The 22,293-nt window shown below is 40.4% G+C and overlaps 1 protein-coding gene across 1 annotated transcript; it reads left to right on the forward strand.

Annotated features, from left to right (window-relative positions):
- Nucleotides 1–15,923: 15,923 nt before the first annotated feature.
- LOC119780160 (uncharacterized protein K02A2.6) lies at nucleotides 15,924–18,954 on the forward strand. Its single transcript, XM_038280068.1, has one exon. It carries the CDS (start codon nucleotides 15,958–15,960, stop codon nucleotides 18,952–18,954), a length of 2,997 nt encoding a protein of 998 aa, XP_038135996.1. The 5' UTR covers nucleotides 15,924–15,957.
- Nucleotides 18,955–22,293: the final 3,339 nt, after the last annotated feature.

Consider the following 22,293-nt stretch of genomic DNA (forward strand, 5'->3'; position numbering starts at 1 on the left):
TTAAAGTACTATACTCTTTCTGAGGTAAAATAAAAAAAATCACACTATGCTAATTTTTTATTTAAAATTGAAAAGAATCTGTCCAGTATGCTCCAAGCATGCACACACATTGGAGAGGAACATTAAAATGTTTTCTTAAAGCTAAGACAGAGATATTATTAAAACACCTAATACTTTAAGACCATCGGGGAGAATTTGATCTTGATAAAACCATATCGAAATTAAATGTGTTCTATGTGTTTGAAGATGTTTGGAACAAACTACATGCACAGTTTATTCAAAAGTGGTGTCAAAGTACGCTTCTATATCTCTACTATTCAAGGACAAAAATCAGACTTTGAACTATATTATCTATTTAACCAGAGAAAGTGTGTGTTTAAACTTTGGAAGGTGGAAATGATGTTGCCAATCCCCTTCATTGACGGTAAGTTTGTGCATAAGTCTCATCCCTTCACCTCTTTAACCGCTGGAAAAAAAAAAAAAAAGAAATATATATATATATATATATATATATATATATATATATATATATATATATATATATATATATATATACACTCACCGGCCACTTTATTAGGTACACCTGTCCAACTGCTCGTTAACACTTAATTTCTAAGCAGCCAATCACATGGCGGCGACTCAGTGCATTTAGGCATGTAGACATGGTCAAGACAATCTCCTGCAGCTCAAACCGAGCATCAGTATGGGGAAGAAAGGTGATTTGAGTGACTTTGAACGTGGCATGATTGTTGGTGCCACAAGGGCTGGTCTGAGTATTTCAGAAACTGCTGATCTACTGGGATTTTCACGCACAACCATCTCTAGGGTTTACAGAGAATGGTCCGAAAAAGAAAAAACATCTAGTGAGCGGCAGTTCTGTGGGCGGAAATGCCTTGTTGATGCCAGAGGTCAGGGGAGAATGGCCAGACTGGTTCGAGCTGATAGAAGGGCAACAGTGACTCAAATAACCACCCATTACAACCAAGGTGGGCAGAAGAGCATCTCTGAACGCACAGTACGTCAAACTTTGAGGCAGATGGGCTACAGCAGCAGAAGACCACACCGGGTGCCACTCCTTTCAGCTAAGAACAGGAAACTGAGGCTACAATTTGCACAAGCTCATCGAAATTGGACAATAGAAGATTGGAAAAACGTTCCCTGGTCTGATGAGTCTCGATTTCTGCTGCGACATTCAGATGGTAGGGTCAGAATTTGGCGTCTACAACATGAAAGCATGGATCCATCCTGCCTTGTATCAATGGTTCAGGCTGGTGGTGGTGGTGTCATGGTGTGGGGAATATTTTCTTGGCACTCTTTGGGCCCCTTGGTACCAATTGAGCATCGTTGCAACGCCACAGCCTACCTGAGTATTGTTGCTGACCATGTCCATCCCTTTATGACCACAATGTACCCAACTTCTAATGGCTACTTTCAGCAGGATAATGCGCCATGTCATTAAGCTGGAATCATCTCAGACTGGTTTCTTGAACATGACAATGAGTTCACTGTACTCAAATGGCCTCCATAGTCACCAGATCTCAATCCAAAAGAGCATCTTTGGGATGTGGTGGAACGGGAGATTCGCATCATGGACGTGCAGCCGTCAAATCTGCGGCAACTGTGTGATGCCATCATGTCAATATGGACCAAACTCCCTGAGGAATGCTTCCAGCACCTTGTTGAATCTACGCCACGATGAATTGAGGCAGTTCTGAAGGCAAAAGGGGGTCCAACCCGTTACTAGCATGGGGTACCTAATAAAGTGGCTGGAGAGTGTATATATATATATATATATATATATATATATATATATATATATATATATATATACATCTATATATAGTTTTACTTAGTAATACTGTAGTAGAAGAGTGCACTGACAGGTGAACTGACCCACTACAACTCCGTTGCCCAGATTTATTATCTTGGGAGTTTTTTTTGTTCAAGTTTCATAAAGGTCTCAAATCTGTTCATTGTTTCATATCTGTTTCCCACCCGTGTGTGTGTGTTTCAAATGATATTAAGATCAGCCCTTAACTTGGGGCACATTGTGTCTGAAATGCTGTTTGGCCTTTGAACAGACAAAATCGATCTTTCCTTTTTGTTGAAACAGTGTCTGACTTCTTGATAATTAAACATTTCCAAAACAGACCACATAAACAGTGCAGCATCATGTTAAGCTGTGCTTTCAAACAATTACAGTTACATGTAAAAAAAAAAAAAATAGAAATAAAAAAATAATTTTCTAATCATTGAGTTGTGTTTTTTTTATTTTAAATTAATGGTCTAAAAAATGTTTGTTTTAACAAAGCTGGATTTTTTTTTTGTGATCCCTGTAAAGCTGCCTGTTTATAAATTTTATCACTAGCCACCGGGGCCCTGATACATTCAGATATCTAAATATGTATATATATTTTTTTCTTATCAGGAACAGAATTTGTCTTTGATCAAAAATTTCTTCAGGAAACTGATCATTAACTCTGAAGTGAATTCCCCATAGCTCTTTGCCTTGACTTTTTGTTTAAAGTGCTTGAACTTTGCAACTATAGCACTAGGTTTACTGTGACCAGACATCCCTGATTTCCGGGAACAGTCCCCGTTTTGGAACGCCTTTCCTCGGCTAAAGCTGTCCCCAGAAATGTCCCAGATTTTGCTGTTTTATGAATGAGGGGGGAACTGTTGTGTGTAGACATGTTATTACGGTAGAAACAGAGAGCAGAAACAGCCTTTAGCTAGCTGCTTGGCAGCTGTTAACGTATAGATGAGAAGCAGAGCGGACAGAGGAAGAAGTGGAAGGTTATTGTCACAACCGGTCACAGCTGCCGGTTAATGGGTTCATTTGATTTGAATTGGCCTGATCGTTGTGATAAATGTTAGGTTTGTGTCCAGGTCAATAAAAAAAGGGCTTTGATGTGTTTTGCTTCACTAAAGATGAGGTCTGGAAATGTAACCTTAGATAATCAACAAAATTAAGACAGACCATTGGCTGTAGCTGGCATGAGTAAAAGAGACTCAGATAAAATCAAACAGAATGATTGAAAACTCTTTGTAAGATGCTAATCTGGTTCTGTGGTTCTTTAAGGATCAACAAGAGTTCACCTAAAGATGGTTTTAGAACTGAATGGAGACCTTTAGTTTATATCTTCAGATAGTTTGTTATTTTAAGTCGAGTTGTAAGTTGCTTTGCTGTTTTATGTGATTTATGAGTAATAATGTCACATCTTGGTTGTGGTTTTGAGGACCCAAATGCAGAGGCAGAGAGGCTGGGGTGAATTCTTGTAGTTTTTAATGATGAAAATGGTTAACAAAGCAGGAATCCAAAAATCCAACAACAAATGTAACAGACCAGACCCATGGAGACATCAAGGAAAAACACGCACAAGGAGCCAGGTAGAGATGAGGTGAGAGGACAACTGCGACAACAGGACCAGCAACAACAAGGAACCAACAAAGAGTGAGAGCAGAGGGAGAGCATATATAGCTGACAGAGACAAAGGGAGGGCTAACGAGATGACAAGGAGCAGGTGTGAGGAGACAACGAGGGAGCCAAGGGGAAAGGAACACACACACACACACACACACAAGAGGGCAAGAGAGGACAACAGAAAAACATGAGAACTGACATAAATCTAGAAATTACAACAAAATAGGAATTAAACCAATAAAACTAGAAAACAAGGAGCAAAGTAAAGCACAACATAACCAAAACCATGACAAATGACTTCCAGGCTTAGGTGTGCATTTCTACCACTCAGTTTGGATGAAAGTTCCTCATTATAAAAAATAACAGGCAAAATAAGAAAAAGCAATTAATTGTATAAATTAAAGTTATGGGCCTAATATGACTCCAATTAAAACGCAAAGGTCTGAGGTCATAACGTAGCAGCCATTCAAAATGGCCCTTCCCAATCAAACGGCAGCCAAATGGCAGCCCACTGGAGTGACCCCTTCTTGCATTTTTTTTACTCTGACTCCACCCTTTCACTGAATTACAGGGTCTGACCAGGAGATTAAGAAGGGGCCATCAAGGAAGATGGGGAAATTTTGAAAGCTACAACTGTAAAATTCAGCATGTGAATTACTTTAGTAAAGTCCTGAAAACATTAACTATATTATCTTCCAGGCAAAGAAAAGCATATCATAAGGGTTCAGTGCTAGGCTCAGTTTTCATTATTATATAAACATGCCAGAGCGTAGTCAGTGTGCTTTATTGTTTCGTTCTTTAGTCCCTCTGAAGCTTTCTCACTAGTGCTGTGCCATGTTTATCAAACGTAAGCAGGGTTGTATCGCCTTGTTAGATCACTGTGTTAACTTCCATCATGGTATCATGTAAATTAGGAGGTCGACCCGGGTCTGAGGATCCCACTATATGCTGATCAGAGATGAGCTGCTTGATGGGGATTTTAACCCAGGTCACTCGCCAAGTCGTTTGACCCGAGTCGACACGTGTCAGTGAGACGCTTCCTCTGTGACTGAAAGCAGATTGTAGAAAAGGGCTATTATGGACCGTCAATACATTTCCAAACCAAACAGTGTTTAGAAACATAAATAGGTGCGCTGTCTTGTGACTTGGGAATCACAAATGCTACGACATTACATAAATGATGGCAACAATTCAATTTCAATTCAGTTTATTTCTATAGCGCCAATTCACAACACATGTCATCTCAAGGCACTTTACAGTTCAACCAGATCTCACAGTCAAATTGATTCAAAGTTTTCTATCTAAGGAAAACCAGTTGATTGCATCGACTCATTGACTCTTCAGCAATTCCTCACACTAAGCATGCATGTAGCGACAGTGGAGAGGAAAAACTCCCTTTTAACAGGAAGAAACCTCCAGCAGAACCAGGCTCAGTGTGAGCGGCCATCTGCTGAGGCCGACTGGGTTCAAGGAGACAGAAGCAGAGAAACAAAAAGCAGCAACCTCATTTTAATTTAATTCAAAATCTTTTTTTCATAGTTTTAACATTTTGCATGAAATGTGGTCTGTTTTTCAATACCTTCCAGGTTATAAGACCCACTGACTCGAAATTTTAATGGAATTGTTTTCTTAGTTGAACACATTAGGGGAAAACCCTTTATACTATCAAAACAAGCTACAGTTTTATGCTTATTAGTATAATAAAACAGTATATTATCTTAGGGATGCACGATATAATCGGCCCCCTATCGGTATCGGCCTGTATCGGCCTTAAAACTGAATATCGGACATCGGCCACCCCACCGATATTTAACCCGATATTTGATCAGCTTCTGAGTTTCTAAAGTCTAGAAAAATACTACTACTTCTTCCTCAAAAACTTCTTTTTTACAGACTTAAAAACTTCTAAAGACGAGGGAAAAAATATTGATCCAATAAAATATCCCAATATCTTCATATGCTGATATATTGCCATTTAAAAACACCATATCAATCTCTTTTACTAATGAAATATTGCTATATGTCATCATTATGCTACGAAATCCCCTGAGAATCCACGAAATGTTGCCATATTTTTATATGTTGATATATTGACGCGGTATCGATCTATTTTACTAACAAAATCTCACAAGAATTTGCAAAATATCACGAGAGTTTGTAACAGAACGATGAAATTTCATGAGATTTTGAAAGTAAAATAGATCGATACTGCGTTTTTAAAAATCTATTTGATATCAGCACATGAAAATATATTTGAGTATATTATTTTTCAAAGTGTCAGAAATGGATAACAAAACTGCTATTTTCAATGACTACTTATTTTTGTCCAGCTTTAACATCGATATCGGTTATCGGCTACATGAGTTTTAAAATATCGGCATATCGGATATTGGCCAAAATCCCAATATCGTGCATCCCTATATTATCTCCTTTGACACAATAAGGTGTCTTTACTTGCTTGTTAAATGAGTTTAGTTGTTTTTCAAGAAAGCGGGAGAGCAAGAGAGACAGAGATAGAGAGAGAGAGAGAGAGAGAGAGAGAGAGAGAGAGAGAGAGAGAGAGAGAGAGAGAGAGAGAGAGAGAGAGAGAGAGAGAGAGAGAGAGAGAGAAAGGCCCAGATGTACCATAACAGGCCAGATTCCAGGTGAAACCTATGCGAAGAGGCCCCAAAAACAATTCAGCATTTCACAGCAAGGTGTAACATACTAGCAGAAAAATGATGCATGGAATGTAATATCCAAGTGGCTGGTAGCGTGTACAGAAACATCTGTGCAGAATATAAACTGGAGCAGGGTGCTGCCAGGAATATGCAAGCTAAAGATGCATCGAAGAGTGTCGTTTACATTTTAAATGCAATTTCTACTGTAAAATTTCAAGGAAGGAAAGTTATCCTCATACAAAAGTTAAACATTGACTAACTTTGAACTTTACATTGAAAATCACCCTTTCAAAATAATAACAGCTTATTTAGAACAAAATAATTAGATGTATCTATGTACACATGAAAAGAAAATGGGTTTTGGATTTTGAAAAAATATTCCTATTTTGTTAGGGTTTACTTTATACAAAGGACAGATTATTTCCATGCTGGGAAATATAATAATGAATATAATTTAAAAAAAAAAAGAAATATAATGACAATAAAATACATGTATTTTTGGTGCACCTGTTTCAGGCTACTAATGAAAATGATCAAGATTTATTGATACCTTTTAGTGGCTATAATTCAGTCTGAAAATAAAAATCTAACTTAAGTATTTTAATATTGAGAATGATTTTAATACAGGCTGTTGGAGGCTACCCAATGTTTTCCTTCAACTTTCCAGGATCCAGTACAAACAACTGCAAGGCCATTTCATTTTATAGTGATCAATATGTAGGAAAAAGAAGTTTTCAACTTTTATACGTAGAAAAGTTTCATTTTAAGTTTTTGAAGTTGTAAAAAGAGAGAAAATCCCACAGAACCTGCAATGATGCTAACTGGCCTGTCACTGAACACAATGTGGCTCACTTTCTTCACTGGGGCTGGGAGCGGGGTGGGGGGTTGAACAGATGGGACTGCTGCTGGTGAATCATCAGTTTACATGATGAAGAACGGATAAGGGCAATTATTTAATGTAAATATCCTGTTAAACATTTACTAGTGCTTAGGTGATGTTATCCCTCTGAAGACTATGGCTTTTTCCTTTTGCCTGGTCTGGATTGTAAATATAAAGTCTCAGCTCAGTGAGCTTCCTGCTTGGCCGCTGTGTTAGTTAAAGACACACAACAGGCTCATTACAAATGCTAGATTAAACCTGATTGATTTTATTCCTGAATAATAAAACCAGAACAAAATAAAAAAACCTTGAAATAATTTTTTGTTCAAGACGTACAGCAGTACCCGGCCGGCATCCTCAATGTGATTCCGCTCCAACTTTTAGGCAGATTGACTAAGAAGTTGTAGCCAGCAGATAGTTTGTTTATTTCACTAGAAAGCTTAATAATCTACCGATAATTTGAACTATTCATGTAACAAACCTCTTTGGATAAACTGGGTCATGGTATTGGACGCCTTTCTCCGTCTTTCTTCTTTCTCCTTTCTTTCTGTTCCTTTTGGAAAAACAGACTTTGATTTTTGGGGGCGCTGCATTCTTTACCCATGGACAGTTTTTACACACTGCTGCTTATTTACACATTTTCTTGTTGATTTGTTTTATTCATTGTCGCTGTGTCAGATTATGTGTGTGTGGCACTAATACCCCGCTACTAGCAAACTGCTCCTGACATAGTGGGGGGGCCATAGACGAGGGGGGAACTGATGCACCATGCAGGACCTGAGGACCAAACCATTTCTTGCAATTTAATGGGTGGTGGTGGAATGGTCGATATATTCTTGCTTTGTTTCACTGTTTAAAGCTGAAAGATCAGGGAGAACACAATGATCATTTATTTTACTGCAGGATATTCTTTTTACATTTGAAATACACTTCTCAAAAAAATTTAAGGAACACTTTGTAATCAGAGTATAGCATCAAGTTATTAAACTTCTGGGATATTGATTTGGTCAGGTAGGTAGCAGAGGGGGTTGTTAATCAGTTTCAGCTGCTTTGGTGTTAATGAAATCAACAACAGGTGCACTAGAGGGGCAACAACGAGACGACCATATAAACAGGAATGGTTTTACAGGTGGAGGCCACCAGTGGTGTCAAAAATACACACATTTGTTACTTAAGTAGAAGTATAGATACTGCAGTATAAAAACACTCTGGTAAAAGTTGAAGTATCAACTTGACCTCTTTACTCAAGTAAAAGTGAAAAAGTATGTGCTCCAAAAACTACTTAAAGGATAAAATAACCTTAAAAAAAACAGCCAGATGCCACTTTATGAATTGAAAGCTCAATTTTCAACTATTTCGAAAAAAATTTTGAGATAGGGCCAAGGATGAGGGAGGTCCTGTTGGTCTCTGTCTCCATCTCCCGATACGCTCTCGCCTGTGTCCGACCTTTCAGACATTTCAAAATTTTTTAATGAATCCTACATTGTAGCATGGCATAGACAATTAACATTTACAGTTTGAAGAACACCTGCTTGCTTCTGATGATTTCCTTTAGCTAACCAATAAGTGTTTGCGTTATATGACTCATCCAATCACACTAGTTTCCACTAGATGTGGATTGGCGCCAATGATCTGCATTGGATGGCGCACATGACGTGAAATAAATATTTATGAACATTTAACCATGGGTAACCAATTAAAAATCAGTGGGGTCCGAAAAAAGAAAATCATCAAGCAGTAAAGGTCCGGAGACATTTTTATTGATCAGTTACTTTAAACAGAATTTACCACTGAAATAAATTGAGGTGTTTATGCATTGATGTTATACAATGAATTTTTAAATAAAATAAAAAAAAATTAAAACAATAGAAATTGCAAAAAATTGCATCCCGTGCCATCTCAGGAGAGTTGACACCTGTATGACTATATTCCTGAATATCCATCGCTCAAGCAACAGGCGCGTTTCCTTTTGCTTGCACGGTGAATCGTGCCGCCTGCGCTGTGCGGAGATGCAGGGGAAACCGTATGTGATGGGGAAACGCAGCTCGACGTAATACCAGTATTTCCATCTGGAAAACGCTGTTTTGCTGCTGGAGTCCTCCTCGCACTCTATCTCTCTGTGTGTGCTGTACACTGCATGAAAAGTGGGATTTTCGTCAATATACGGCACTGTAGATTGTCGTGGAACTTCAGGTTAGCGGCAGTTTACGGCAATTTGCAGGCTTCGACGAAAACTCCCGTAAATTGTCAGAAATTGACGTGGAATTTCTTAGGCAGTGTTCCCCCCATGCCTCCCCCCCATGGAATTCTAGGGGAGGCTTTAACATGTAAATGAACATGCTGTGAGCTATACAAATGCAAACCAGGGTTGCAGGGGGGGTTTTACCCCCCCTGCAACCATGGGTAAGAAAATCTCTGATACAAAGAGATCAGGTATAGCCTCTTACATTTTAGCTTGAATTGATTTATTTAATTAAAGTATAGAGACCAAAACAGATCTTTAGCTGACAGAGCAATACATTTAGAGCAGTAATTATTTTTTTTTAAATTTGCATTTAAGATAAAAAATAAAATGTTGTCTGTCAATATGCTCAATTCACAATTACTTAAGTGGAAAAGTTTCAAGAAATGATTCTGAGATGATTCACTTTATAACATGGCGCATTATCCTGTTGGAAGTAGCCATCAGAAGATTGGTACACTGTGGTCATAAGGTCATAGGTCAGCATGCTAAATTGGTATTAAGTGGCCCAAAGTGTGGCAATAAATATCCCCCAAATAGATGGTAGAAATAGATCAGGCTCAGTATAGCCTAATTATAGACTCTTACATTTTAGCTTGAATTGATTTATTTAATTAAAGTACGCTAGATTACTGTGTATGCAAATGTTATGTAAAAAAAAAATACACAAAATAATTTACTTCAAAAATTAGTTTTAATCAGAATCAGTTGGCTGTAATGGTTAATATTTTTTTTTAGATTTCCACTTTTTTTTTGTTTTGTTATTGAATATATAAGAAAACAATAACAATCTCAAATAACAAGTCAATAACAAATATTTCAATACAAGAAGAAATATCACAACTCAAAATAAAATTAAATGCACAGGCTGGAAAAAAGTATAAAATAAAATAAAATAAAATAAATAAAAATAAATAAAATAATAATAGTAGTTAAAGTAAATTAATCAGTGGGGACTACCAACTGAAATTCTTCAATTAACTCAAACAATTTAATTGCATTTAAATTCTGCATCTTTCTCAGACATCTTTTGAAAAGGGAAAGTTCATTTTTGAGAGCAGAGATTGAGAGGGAGCATTTTGCATAGCGACATTTATGGATATAATACTTTGTTACAATTATTAGAATATTAATTAAAAATTCCAAATTTTTTTTCTTTAATGGATAAACCGAATTAAATGTTTTGCCAGGAAATAAAATCTAAATTTATTGTTTTAGAAGACAGAAAGGTTCGAAGTTGATCCCATAAGTTTAATACTTCTTTACATTCATAAAAAAGATGTTTAGTTGTTTCCAATTGAGTTGTACAAAAGCCACAATTCTCAACATTAAACTTAAATCTCTCTCTTAAAAACTCATTTGAAGGATATATGTTATTTATTATTTTAAATTGTAATTCTTTATATTTAGGAGGAATTGGGAATTTCAAATAATTTGTCCTAATTTTGACTATCATAGATTTCTTAAAATTTTGTAAGAGAGCTGTGCTTTTTGTTCTTCCTGGGTACATATTATTTATAGAATATTGATTCAAAAACTTGTTGTTGCATTTATTATCTCTAATGTCCACCTGCTCAAATTCAATCTTATGGAGACAAACAATTGCAATTGCAAACAATTTATAGGTGCATTACCGCCACCTTCCAGAATGGAGCGACGCGAGCTCTTCTCGCGAGTCCTTCCGTATAACAATGACGTCGTATGTGATTGGAGGAGCCTGATGAGCCTTCGGCCCCATCGTCCAATCACGTGTGAGCTTTTGTGCACTACGACTTCTCGCGAGACCAGCATATTAGCAGACATGTTTGTGTTACTATACTCAGAAGAGCTTCATCTCCAGTTACCGTGTTTGTATTTTGTTGTTACGTGAACAATGGCTGCACGACGTCTCGCGTTCAACTCGCCTCCAACTGCTCTTAGTCCACAACTTTCGGCCAGCCCGCAGACTGACGAGAAGAAACTGCTGATTGCTATCAGCGGACTGTCTCGTCAGCTTGCCCAACATACTGCCGACATGAATGAGCGCCTCACTCAGCTGGAGAATTCGATGCACTCCAGGTTGTAGTCCATAGAGGACAAGATGGCGGCTCTGCAGTTAGGGTGGCCATTTCTATAGCACCAAAAAGGAGGACATTGTGCGGCATATCAATAAATTACTAAGGTGTACATAAGAATCGGGTAAAGTCACATTTATAGCACAATTCTTAGTAGTTTAAAGAGGATGCTTGTGTAGCTGAATAGAACAAAATATTAAAGAAATGTAAAAAAGAATTGGTTCCCAGCATTTGTATTTATTTAATACATTGTGGTGTTTAAAAAGTGACCATTTTTTTAACACAATTAATTTGCGCAGAACTGCTGCAATTGATCATAAAGCAGTTGTTTGGAAAAGAAGCTCGAGAAAGAGCTAGAGAATAGGACGATGCAAACTGCAAAAAGTGGCTGGAAAAGAGGAATTCATGACATGGCTGCAGCCTGTCGAGAGTAAAGATGATTTCACCATGTTCTCTATCTATCCATATCTATCTATATATCTATCTATCCATATCTATCTATCTATCTATCTATCTATCTATCTATATATATATATATATATATATATATATATATATATATATATATATATATATATATATATATATATATAAACTTGAGTCATGGAACTGTGCTTACAGCTCCTTATTTCATGTAAACTAATAACTTGTGTACATGATACTTGTTGATGGCATTAAAATTATTTCTAATAGCATTAAAAGAGCATTAAATTAGAGCTCCTCATTCCAGTATAAAACCTGTGAACGCTTAATTGAATCTGACATATTAAAAAAATCCCCATCATCATCCAGCAGATGTTCAGTTTCTGCCCAAATATTTTCTTTCTGTTGCCGATTTTTGTAACAGGGATAACTAGGATCATACATAGTTTGTATGAACTCTGTTTATTCTCTGCTTCCAAACTCATCATCTCTTCATCCATTCCTGCAATAAGAATTTTCTTTTAAAGTTGTGAGATTCACTCTAGAATCTCACAACTTCTTCCTGGTCTGTTGAAGCACCAATAGTCTGCATCCAATTATTTAATTAATTGCTCTTAGTTTTTGGGAATATATACAAACTATGCTCTAATTTCTAGATACCGATCTGTTTTTACTATAATTTAATTTGACAAACCGGGTCTTCTCTACATTCTTTTTTCTGTTTGGTGCGATTGCAATAGCGGGTCTTGATCTGGACGGACCGGAGGGGAGCAAAAAATAGCTCAGCTCCGTATTTTGACGGTGAAGGACGGAGAAGACGTACGTGGGCGGTGACGAGCGGAGGATGTGGAACAGCTCTCATTGATTTACATGACAGACAAGTACTCCGTACGTGAGCGGGGCGGAGCGCTGACGGAGTATGTGGAATCTGGGGGTAAAGGAGGACAAATACATGTCCGGCTGGGTGCAGCGCCGGACGCCGGACAGTGCAATGAAAATCCGGACTGTCCGCCCTAAAGCCGGACATCTGGCCACCCTATCTGCAGTCGAGCAACTTTGCGGGATATACGAACTCGAGGAAGAGAAGACGGGTGCACAACGCCACGCTAGCGGTAAATATATGTTCGATTACTGGTAGCTATGCTAAAAGCAGCCTAGCTTAGCTAGGCAAGCTAAAGACAACCTAGCCTAGCTAGGTAAGCTAAAAGCAGCCTAGCCTAAAGCTTTATTAAAGTGTATTTTTTGTGATTCACAGGAAGCATTATGCCGTCTTAACAACTCGGAGACTAATTGCAGGCGCTATGAACCGGGGCAGGGGTAAGGTTTAAAGAATATGCTTTCATTCAGCGGTAAAAGGACATGGATACGGATGGATACCGACCAGAGCTGTACTTTTTTTTTTTTTTTCACAGACTACAGTCGCCTCACAATGAGGCGGTGACCTCCTATTTGCTCGGATTTGCACGATGTTGATAAAGACGACATTGTGTGTAAGTGACTTGTTTTAATGTTTTCTCCTTCCTTGTTACTGTGACTTGCGTTTGATTTTTTTTTTTTTATTCATACCACTCTCATTTAATTGTTTTCCAGCTGCCTGTAAGACGTATTATGAGACGGTATGCAGGAGCTTCAGATACACGCTGCTAGCCAGCACGCTGCGTGCTGAGGCTATCTGCTCGGAGTCGGGCCAGAAGAAAGAGGGTAAGACTTTATTTGGTGACTATTTTTCAGGTGCATTGATAGATGTGTTGTGTCCATATGCAGTGCGCTGATTCATTGTTTTTTTTTCAGCTGCTGAAGGCGAGGCAGAGTGTGCTATCAGATGAGGAAGTGGAACTCTGTAAGTCCGCCACCGTCGACCTCATGTCCGACGAAGAAGATGGCGTCGTCGGCGGTGTCTCTGGATGGATTGTACGGTCGCCGCCATTTCGTAGGCCGGATCTCACTGAACTCTGTGTTAAGCTGCAGTCCCGGTTAGAAGCGATGCCGAAGTACAGGGCCACGCACAGTATGCGTCTGCACATCGGACCTGCCTCGGAGGGAATGCTGCCTGTTACCTCCAACCCCGAGGAAGCAAACGGACCGTTCACGGAGTTGTAATTTTTAGATACGCATGTGTTTGGATATGCGTTGTATATAGTTGTGTGTGTGTTTTAATAAAGCTCTTTCTTTGCATAAACAGCTTCCTGGCAAATCTTCATTTCCTGTATAAATTAATTCATGTCCTTGATGGTAACATAATAATTGTGTAGTAGTGTAGGATAACATAAATACACAGCATATGAATGAATAAATATATGAATGAATAAATATATGAATATATATATATGAATATATGAATATATATATATATATGAATGAATAAATATATATATATATATATATGAATAAATATATATATGTAAATATATATATGCCAACCAATCACGAGCGACTTTACTTGTTTAAAAAGAAGTGGTTCCGTCCAATACTCAGTAAGAAAATTAAAGCCTGGCGTGGCCACGTGTGGTTTTGCTGCCAATCACGAGCGATTTCATTTGTTTGAGAATAGTGGTTTCAGCCAATACTGAGTAGGTTATTCAAGCCAGACCTGGCCAGCCGCGCGGGTTTGCTGCATTCATATGCTAATTAGGGCCATTAGTACAGCTGATCGCTCTCCACATACGTCAGAGTCCGTTTCCGACAATTTGTGGCACGACAAACGCGGACAAGCACGGGTTGCAAATTGTCGGAAACTGACGAAAATCAGGCAGATCTGCGGGAGTTTACGGGGGTTTACGGGGACGAAAATCTCACTTTTCATGCAGTGGTACGTTAACACCCGCCATCGGAAACACCCACCTACCCAACTGACAGACTTAATCTCACTATACAGTCCTACCACGAAATCAAGGTTAATTGTGCGACCTGAGTAACAGGGTATCGGCAACGCTAACTGCGTTATAGTTGCAGTCAAAGTAATTAGTTAGATTACCTCGTTACTAAAAAAAGTAACGGTGTTAGTAACACCGTTACTCCTGTGGTAGATATACTGACTATCTTAAACAATTCTAGTTAACGCCTCTAGGGGGAGCCAGCTACCTATGTTTAGGCAGGACTGTGGGGAAACAGGCAGTAGAGAGAGAGCGCCCGCTACGTCTAGAGGCATGTTCGGTTGTTCTGTGAATATAAGGAAATAAAGGGCACGAAGCCAAAGAAACAACCTGGTGTGATGATTGCTACAGCCACCGTAGGATATCACACAATTGGCGACGAGGATTTCAAGGATTGGAATTTCCCAGATGAGTCAAGGAGAGGCGAGCTCCAGTGAATTCAACAGCGCCGAGGCTGAGGAGGAAAACAACGTTTCCTTGCCGCACCAGGCTCCACCAGCACCTCCACCGCGGCAAGTAAAGATGGCAGCTGTGATCGGATCGGTAACCCCTTTTGATAATGCAACTCAGTCTTGGGAAGAGTATAGTGAAATGCTGGACTTTTTCTTTGAAGCAAATGATATTAAGGAGCCAGAAAGACGGAAAGCTGTGCTTTTAAGTAGTGTGGGTGCAACTACTTATAGCTTGCTGAGGAATTTAGTCAGTCCTGAATTACCAAAAGCAAAAACGTATGATCAGCTCACTGCTGAGCTGAAAAAGCACTTCAACCCCACACCAAGTGAAATTGTGCAAAGATTTAAATTTAGTTCACGCATACGGAAGAGCAGCGAGTCAATAGCTGAGTATGTGGCTGAATTGAGGAAATTAGCCCTACATTGTGACTACAAAGATGCACTGTCAGAAATGTTACGGGACAGATTGGTGTGTGGAGTAAATGATGACCGAATGCAAAGGCGACTTTTATCTGAAACAAAATTAACTTTTGAGAAGGCTTTGGATTTATGCCAGGCGATGGAATCAGCTTCGAAAGATGTAAAAGAAATGCAGGGGAAGCTAGTCGAGGACTCTGCGCTGCATGCACGTGTACCAAAGACTCAAGTAAGTGTCCACAAAGTATCTGCTGAAAAAAGGCAACGCAAATTCCCTAGTTGTTATCGCTGCAAAGGCCAGCACAATGCCGCTGAATGCAAGTTTGCCACTGAACTGTGTCATAATTGTGGCAAGAGGGGCCACATTAAGAAAGCTTGTAGATCGAAGGCGGGCAATTTACATGTGCAGAAGGCAACGTTCAGAGGGCACAAAGGAGAAAGCAGGGGCCCAGGAAAGGAACAGAGAGCGAATCAACTTAGAGGGGAGGGAGAAAGTGATACAGAGGACACAAGTTTTCACACAATTTACAGCATGTCAGAAGAGCTGACCAAGGTCGCGCCCATCACACGCACCATAAATCTAAACGGAATGCAAGTAACGTTTGAAATTGACACTGGCTGTGGAGTAACCATACTAAGCAAACAGCAGTACACACAACTGTGGAAGAAAACAGACACTGCAGAATTAAAGCCCTGCTCGCTAAAACTAAAAACATACACAGGAGAGAAGTTAGGAGTGCTGGGCATGACACAAGTGAAAGTGCAACATGAAAACAAAGAAAAGACCTTGCCTGTAGTAGTAGTGGGGGGTGAAGGACCAAATCTACTAGGGCGAAACTGGATAAAAGAGTTAGCCATGTTGGATCAGTTGGTGAATAAGGTAGAATTCCAGCCCAAGTTGCAGCTCGAGGGGATCCTCGAAAGACATGCAGAGGTGTTCAAAGAAGGGTTAGGACAGCTAAAAGGGGTCACAGCGAAGATTAATGTGGAAAAGGAGGCCCAACCACGATTCTTCAAACCCAGACCGGTACCTTATGCAGTCAAACCAATGGTTGAAAGCGAGCTACAGAGGCTCCTGGAAGACAAAATAATCGAGCCAGTGCAGGTTGCTGAGTGGGCGGCGCCCATAGTCCCAGTGCGGAAACCGGATGGCTCCATTAGAATCTGTGGGGATTACAAACTCACTGTCAATAGAGCATCACGGGTGGATCAGTATCCAATTCCCAAAGTGGAGGACCTTTTCGCACAGCTAAACTGGGGGCAGCACTTCACAAAATTAGACATGAGTCATGCATACCAACAGATCGTATTAGATGAAGAGTCCAGGAAGTATGTAATGATTAATACACACAAAGGCTTGTATACCTACACATGCTTACCATTTGGAGTAGCTTCCAGTCCTGCTATATTCCAGAGAACTATGGAGGGCATCTTAGGTGGGATTCCAAATGTTGCCATTTATTTGGATGACATACTTTGTACAGGACCAAATGAACAAGAACACCTGAAAACAGTGGAAGAAGTACTTCCAAGATTGGAGAAAAGCGGCCTAAGGTTGAAAAGAAGCAAGTGTGAGTTCATGGGAAAAGAGGTGACGTTCCTAGGCCACAAGATCAATGCTAGTGGTTTACGCCCTCTGACAGAGAAAGTGGAAGCCATTGCAGAGGCACCTGAGCCACAAAATGTTACGGAGTTAAAAGCTTATCTGGGCTTGTTGAACTATTACCATAGGTTCCTCCCAAAGCTCTCCACGCTGCTGGCACCGCTACATACCCTGCTGAAGAAAGAAGAAAAATGGTCCTGGGGGCCCAAGCAGCAGAAAGCATTTGAAGAGTCCAAAGTACTACTTCAGTCCTGTAGTGTGTTAGTACACTATGACTCAAACAAACCTCTCATCTTAGCGTTCGACGCATCGCCCTACGGTGTGGGAGCTGTACTCTCTCATCGTATGGCGGATGGCTCAGAAAGACCCATAGGGTTTGTCTCCAGAACTCTTAGTGCAGCTGAAAAGAACTACTCCCAGTTGGACAAGGAAGGCCTTGCTGTAGTTTTCGGAGTAAAAAAAATCCATAAATACCTGTTTGGGAGGCAGTTCACAATAGTGACTGATCACAAGCCACTAATTTCACTTTTTAGTGAGATGAAAGCCATACCCCAGATGACATCTCCTAGGATTCAGAGATGGGCAGTCACATTAGCAGCGTATGAATACACCATCATCTACAAGGTGGGTAGGGACCATACGAACGCTGATGCACTAAGTAGGCTACCTTTGGATAGAGGAAGTGAAAACACACCTGAGGAGGAGGAGAGAGTGCTGTTGTTTGAGGACATTGGCGTGCCACTGGTGAACGCACAGCAAATTAAGAAGTGGACAGACAAAGACCCTGTGCTAGCAAGAGTGCGTGAATACATCTTGAGAGGCTGGCCAAAGGTGAACAGTCCCGAGTTCATTCCATACGCCCGACGCCAGGATGAGCTCAGCACCCAAGAAGGATGTATCCTGTGGGGAGGACGCGTTGTGGTTCCACCACCTGGACGCAATGCTTTACTGAAGCAACTACACCAAGCACACCCAGGCATCACCCGAATGAAAGGGTTGGCCAGAAGTTACATGTGGTGGCCAAACATCGATGCAGAGGTGGAAAAGCTTGTGAAGGCGTGTACGACATGCCAGGAAAACCGGAACAGTCCTCCAGTGGCCCCATTACATCCTTTGGAAGTTCCTGATAAACCATGGAGGAGAATCCACATTGATTATGCGGGTCCATGGATGGGAAGAATGTTCCTGATTCTAGTGGATGCATACTCAAAGTGGATCGATGCATATTCTGTGAGTAGCTCTACATCTACAGTTACCATTGAATGTCTTAGAAAGAGTTTCAGTCAACATGGAATACCAGAAATCATAGTGTCAGATAATGGTACCTGTTTTACGAGTGAACAATTCCAAGAGTTTGCTGAAAAGAACGGCATACGTCACATCATGACGGCGCCCTACCATCCCTCTTCTAATGGCTTAGCTGAGAGGGCTGTACAGACGTTCAAGTCACTCATGAAGAAGATGGCAGGAGACTCTATGGAAACTAAAATGTCCCGAGCTCTGTTCAGCTATCGCATAACACCCCAATCTACTACTGGCAAATCACCAGCTGAGTTGTTGTGTGGTAGGAAGTTGAGGTCAACTCTTGACTTAATTCATCCAGACTTTAGAAATAGAGTACATGATAAACAAGAGAAACAAAAAAGTTATCATGACATGCATGCTCGAGTGAGAATACTTGGAGAAGGAGACTTGGTCTACACCCGCAACTTTGGCTCAGGACCAGCCTGGGTACCGGGAGAAATAACAGAGAAAACAGGCCCTGTGTCATTCCAAGTTACCTTAGGTAATGGACAAGTTGTGAGAAGACACATCGACCAAGTACGCGGCAGAAGCTCCACCCCACCGGTGTCGACATCAGAAGTGTTAACTGACACCTCGCTTGAAGACGATGTCGCGGAACCACCACTTCAGGTAGCACCTTAGGTAGCCATCTCTAAGGATTCTACTGATCGCAGCACTGCAGCAGAAGCAACTGTGGAGGAGCCTGAGTCTTCACCTGCAGTTGACTCACCAGCTTTGCGAAGATCTCGGCGAACCCGAAGAACTCCAGAGTACTTAAAAGACTATATACATAGTTAGTAGTGAGTTCCCCAGCCACAGGACTAGAATGCGTCCTGGAACTTCACTGGGAGGAGGTAGTCCACCCGAATCCCAAGTTAGAGAGTTATGTGTTTGATGTAAAAAAAAAAAAAGAACAAAAAATTGTATGACACATGTGTTGAAAAAGTTATAAGTAACTGCTAGTTAAGAGTTAATTAAGGGCTCCAGGGTAATAAGTAAAAAATGTCTTGTATAAAGGGCTATTAAAAGTAATTAAGTAGTTTAATCTAGAGGGGAGGGATGTGGTAGATATACTGACTATCTTAAACAATTCTAGTTAACGCCTCTAGGGGGAGCCAGCTACCTATGTTTAGGCAGGACTGTGGGGAAACAGGCAGTAGAGAGAGAGCGCCCGCTACGTCTAGAGGCATGTTCGGTTGTTCTGTGAATATAAGGAAATAAAGGGCATGAAGCCAAAGAAACAACCTGGTGTGATGATTGCTACAGCCACCGTAGGATATCACACTCCCATCACTGCTACTTATATTATCAGAACCAAAACTAACCTACATTTAGTATTAGATGATGAGGGGGAAAACCATGCAAAGAAAACAAAGAGTTAAGAAAATACACGTTAATTTTAAATAATGTCATTAGAACTATATTCCTTATCATATTAACCATACCTGAAAGTCTTGTTTAGCATCCCACTGTAGAATTCTTACCATTATTAATCAGGTATGCACATTCAAGCAGCTGGAGATGCACAACATGACTTTTACCATCATCATAGATTTTCACTCACAGACTGGTACTTATTTCATGTCTAAAAGACTCAGGATCACTAGGGATGGGAATTGAAAACCTGTTCCTGTTCAGAACCGGTTCCGTGTGTTCCAATTCCATGTCACCGTTTGGCAGCTCGCTTAACGATTCTCTTATCGAGTCCAGGCAGCACCAGAGCCTAGCGCTGGGCAGCGCGACTTACGTCACGTTTTTTTACGCAAGTTACGCGCACGGCATTCAGTAAGCAAGTACGGTCAAAGTGATAGAAAGTTTGGGTTCATTTTAAGGAACAGAAAGATGGCAACAAGGTGCTTTGCAATCATTGCAAAGTGGCAATAACATCCATGGGAGGAAATACATCCAACATGCAGAAACACCTGCGCACATATGGCAAACATTTTAATGAATGCCGTATTTTTGATGCTTCCGGACAGAATCTAAATTTACAACCAGCATGGAAGGCAACTCTGGTGGTAAGTAGCTGGTTTTATAGCACTGGCTGTACTTAACGTGGTTCCTAGTAAATCATATGCCATTTCTAGACATAAACCCATTACCTACCTCTCTTTGGGGTTATTAAACATGCTGCGAAGTTGCTCCACAGTTCAGGGAGCAAGAGAAAGGCAACATTCTTTGATTTAAATCAGGGTGAGATGAGTTTATATCCCAAAATTGTACACAGACAGACAGACAGACAGACAGACAGACAGACAGACAGACAGACAGACAGACAGACAGACAGATAGATAGATAGATAGATAGACTTTATTCTGGACTCATTGTCCAATAAATACATACATAAAATAAAAATAGTTAATGATAAAAAACACAATACAAGTACCATTATCGAATAAATAGGAACTTTAAGAAGACAGGAATACCAGTGTCTCCACAGCTTATGGAGCTTATGCACTACTTTTGGTATCAGTAAGTGACAAAATTTGCTATGCTTTTTTTCTTATGTAATATATAATTTGAAGAGTTTATTTACAAAATGGTATATCCATCATTTTTCACTTTTGCATTTTATTATTGAAAATGACTTTAAAGGTCCTTTCACATATTTGTGAATTCTTGTTTTTTCAATCTACACTATATTGCCAAAAGTATTTGCTCACCTGCCTTGACTCACATATGAGCTTAAGTGACATCCCGTTCCTAATCCATAGGGTTCAATATGACGTCGGTCCACCCTTTGCAGCTAGAACAGCTTCAACTCTTCTGGGAAGGCTGTCCACAAGGTTTAGGAGTGTGTTTATGGGAATTTTTGACCATTCTTCCAGAAGCGCATTTGTGAGGTCGCACACTGATGTTGGACGAGAAGGCCTGGCTCTCAGTCTCCGCTCTAATTCATCCCAAAGGTGTTCTATCGGGTTGAGGTCAGGACTCTGTGCAGGCCAGTCAAGTTCATCCACACCAGACTCTGTCATCCATGTCTTTATGGACCTTGCTTTGTGCACTGGTGCACAGTCATGTTGGAAGAGGAAGGGGCCAGCTCCAAACTGTTCCCACAAAGTTGGGAGCATGGAATTGTCCAAAATGTCTTGGTATGCTGAAGCATTCAGAGTTCCTTTCACTGGAACTAAGGGGCCAAGCCCAGCTCCTGAAAAACAACCCCACACCATAATCCCCCCTCCACCAAACTTTACACTTGGCACAATGCAGTCAGACAAGTACCGTTCTCCTGGCAACCGCCAAACCCAGACCCGTCCATCAGATTGCCAGATGGAGAAGCGCGATTCGTCACTCCAGAGAACGCGTCTCCACTGCTCTAGAGTCCAGTGGCGGCGTGCTTTACACCACCGCATCCGACGCTTTGCATTGCACTTGGTGATGTATGGCTTGGATGCAGCTGCTCGACCATGGAAACCCATTCCATGAAGCTCTCTGCGCACTGTTCTTGAGCTAATCTGAAGGCCACATGAAGTTTGGAGGTCTGTAGTGATTGACTCTGCAGAAAGTTGGCGACCTCTTCGCACTATGCGCGTCAGCATCCGCTGACCCCGCTCCGTCAGTTTACGTGGCCTACCACTTCGTGGCTGAGTTGCTGTCGTTCCCAAACACTTCCATTTTCTTATAATACAGCTGACAGTTGACTGTGGAATATTTAGGAGCGAGGAAATTTCACGACTGGATTTGTTGCACAGGTGGCATCCTATCACAGTTCCACGCTGGAATTCACTGAGCTCCTGAGAGCGACCCATTCTTTCACAAATGTTTGTAAAAACAGTCTGCATGCCTAGGTGCTTGAATTTATACACCTGTGGCCATGGAAGTGATTGGAACACCTGATTCCAATAATTTGGATGGGTGAGCAAATACTTTTGGCAATATAGTGTATATAAAATGCATTTTGCAATGGAAAGCCCAACACTAAAATGTCCAATCTCCAGACACTTCCATTTTAAGGTGCAGCAGTTATAAAATGTAAACTTC

This window comes from Cyprinodon tularosa, unplaced genomic scaffold (genome assembly GCF_016077235.1).
Source record: "Cyprinodon tularosa strain WSP-4 unplaced genomic scaffold, ASM1607723v1 ctg156, whole genome shotgun sequence".
In the NCBI taxonomy this organism is placed as follows: domain Eukaryota; kingdom Metazoa; phylum Chordata; class Actinopteri; order Cyprinodontiformes; family Cyprinodontidae; genus Cyprinodon; species Cyprinodon tularosa.

Coding starts and splice junctions, on each gene's coding strand:
- LOC119780160 (XM_038280068.1), top strand. CDS start 15,958: ATGTCAGAAGAGCTGACCAAGGTCGCGCCCATCACACGCACCATAAAT.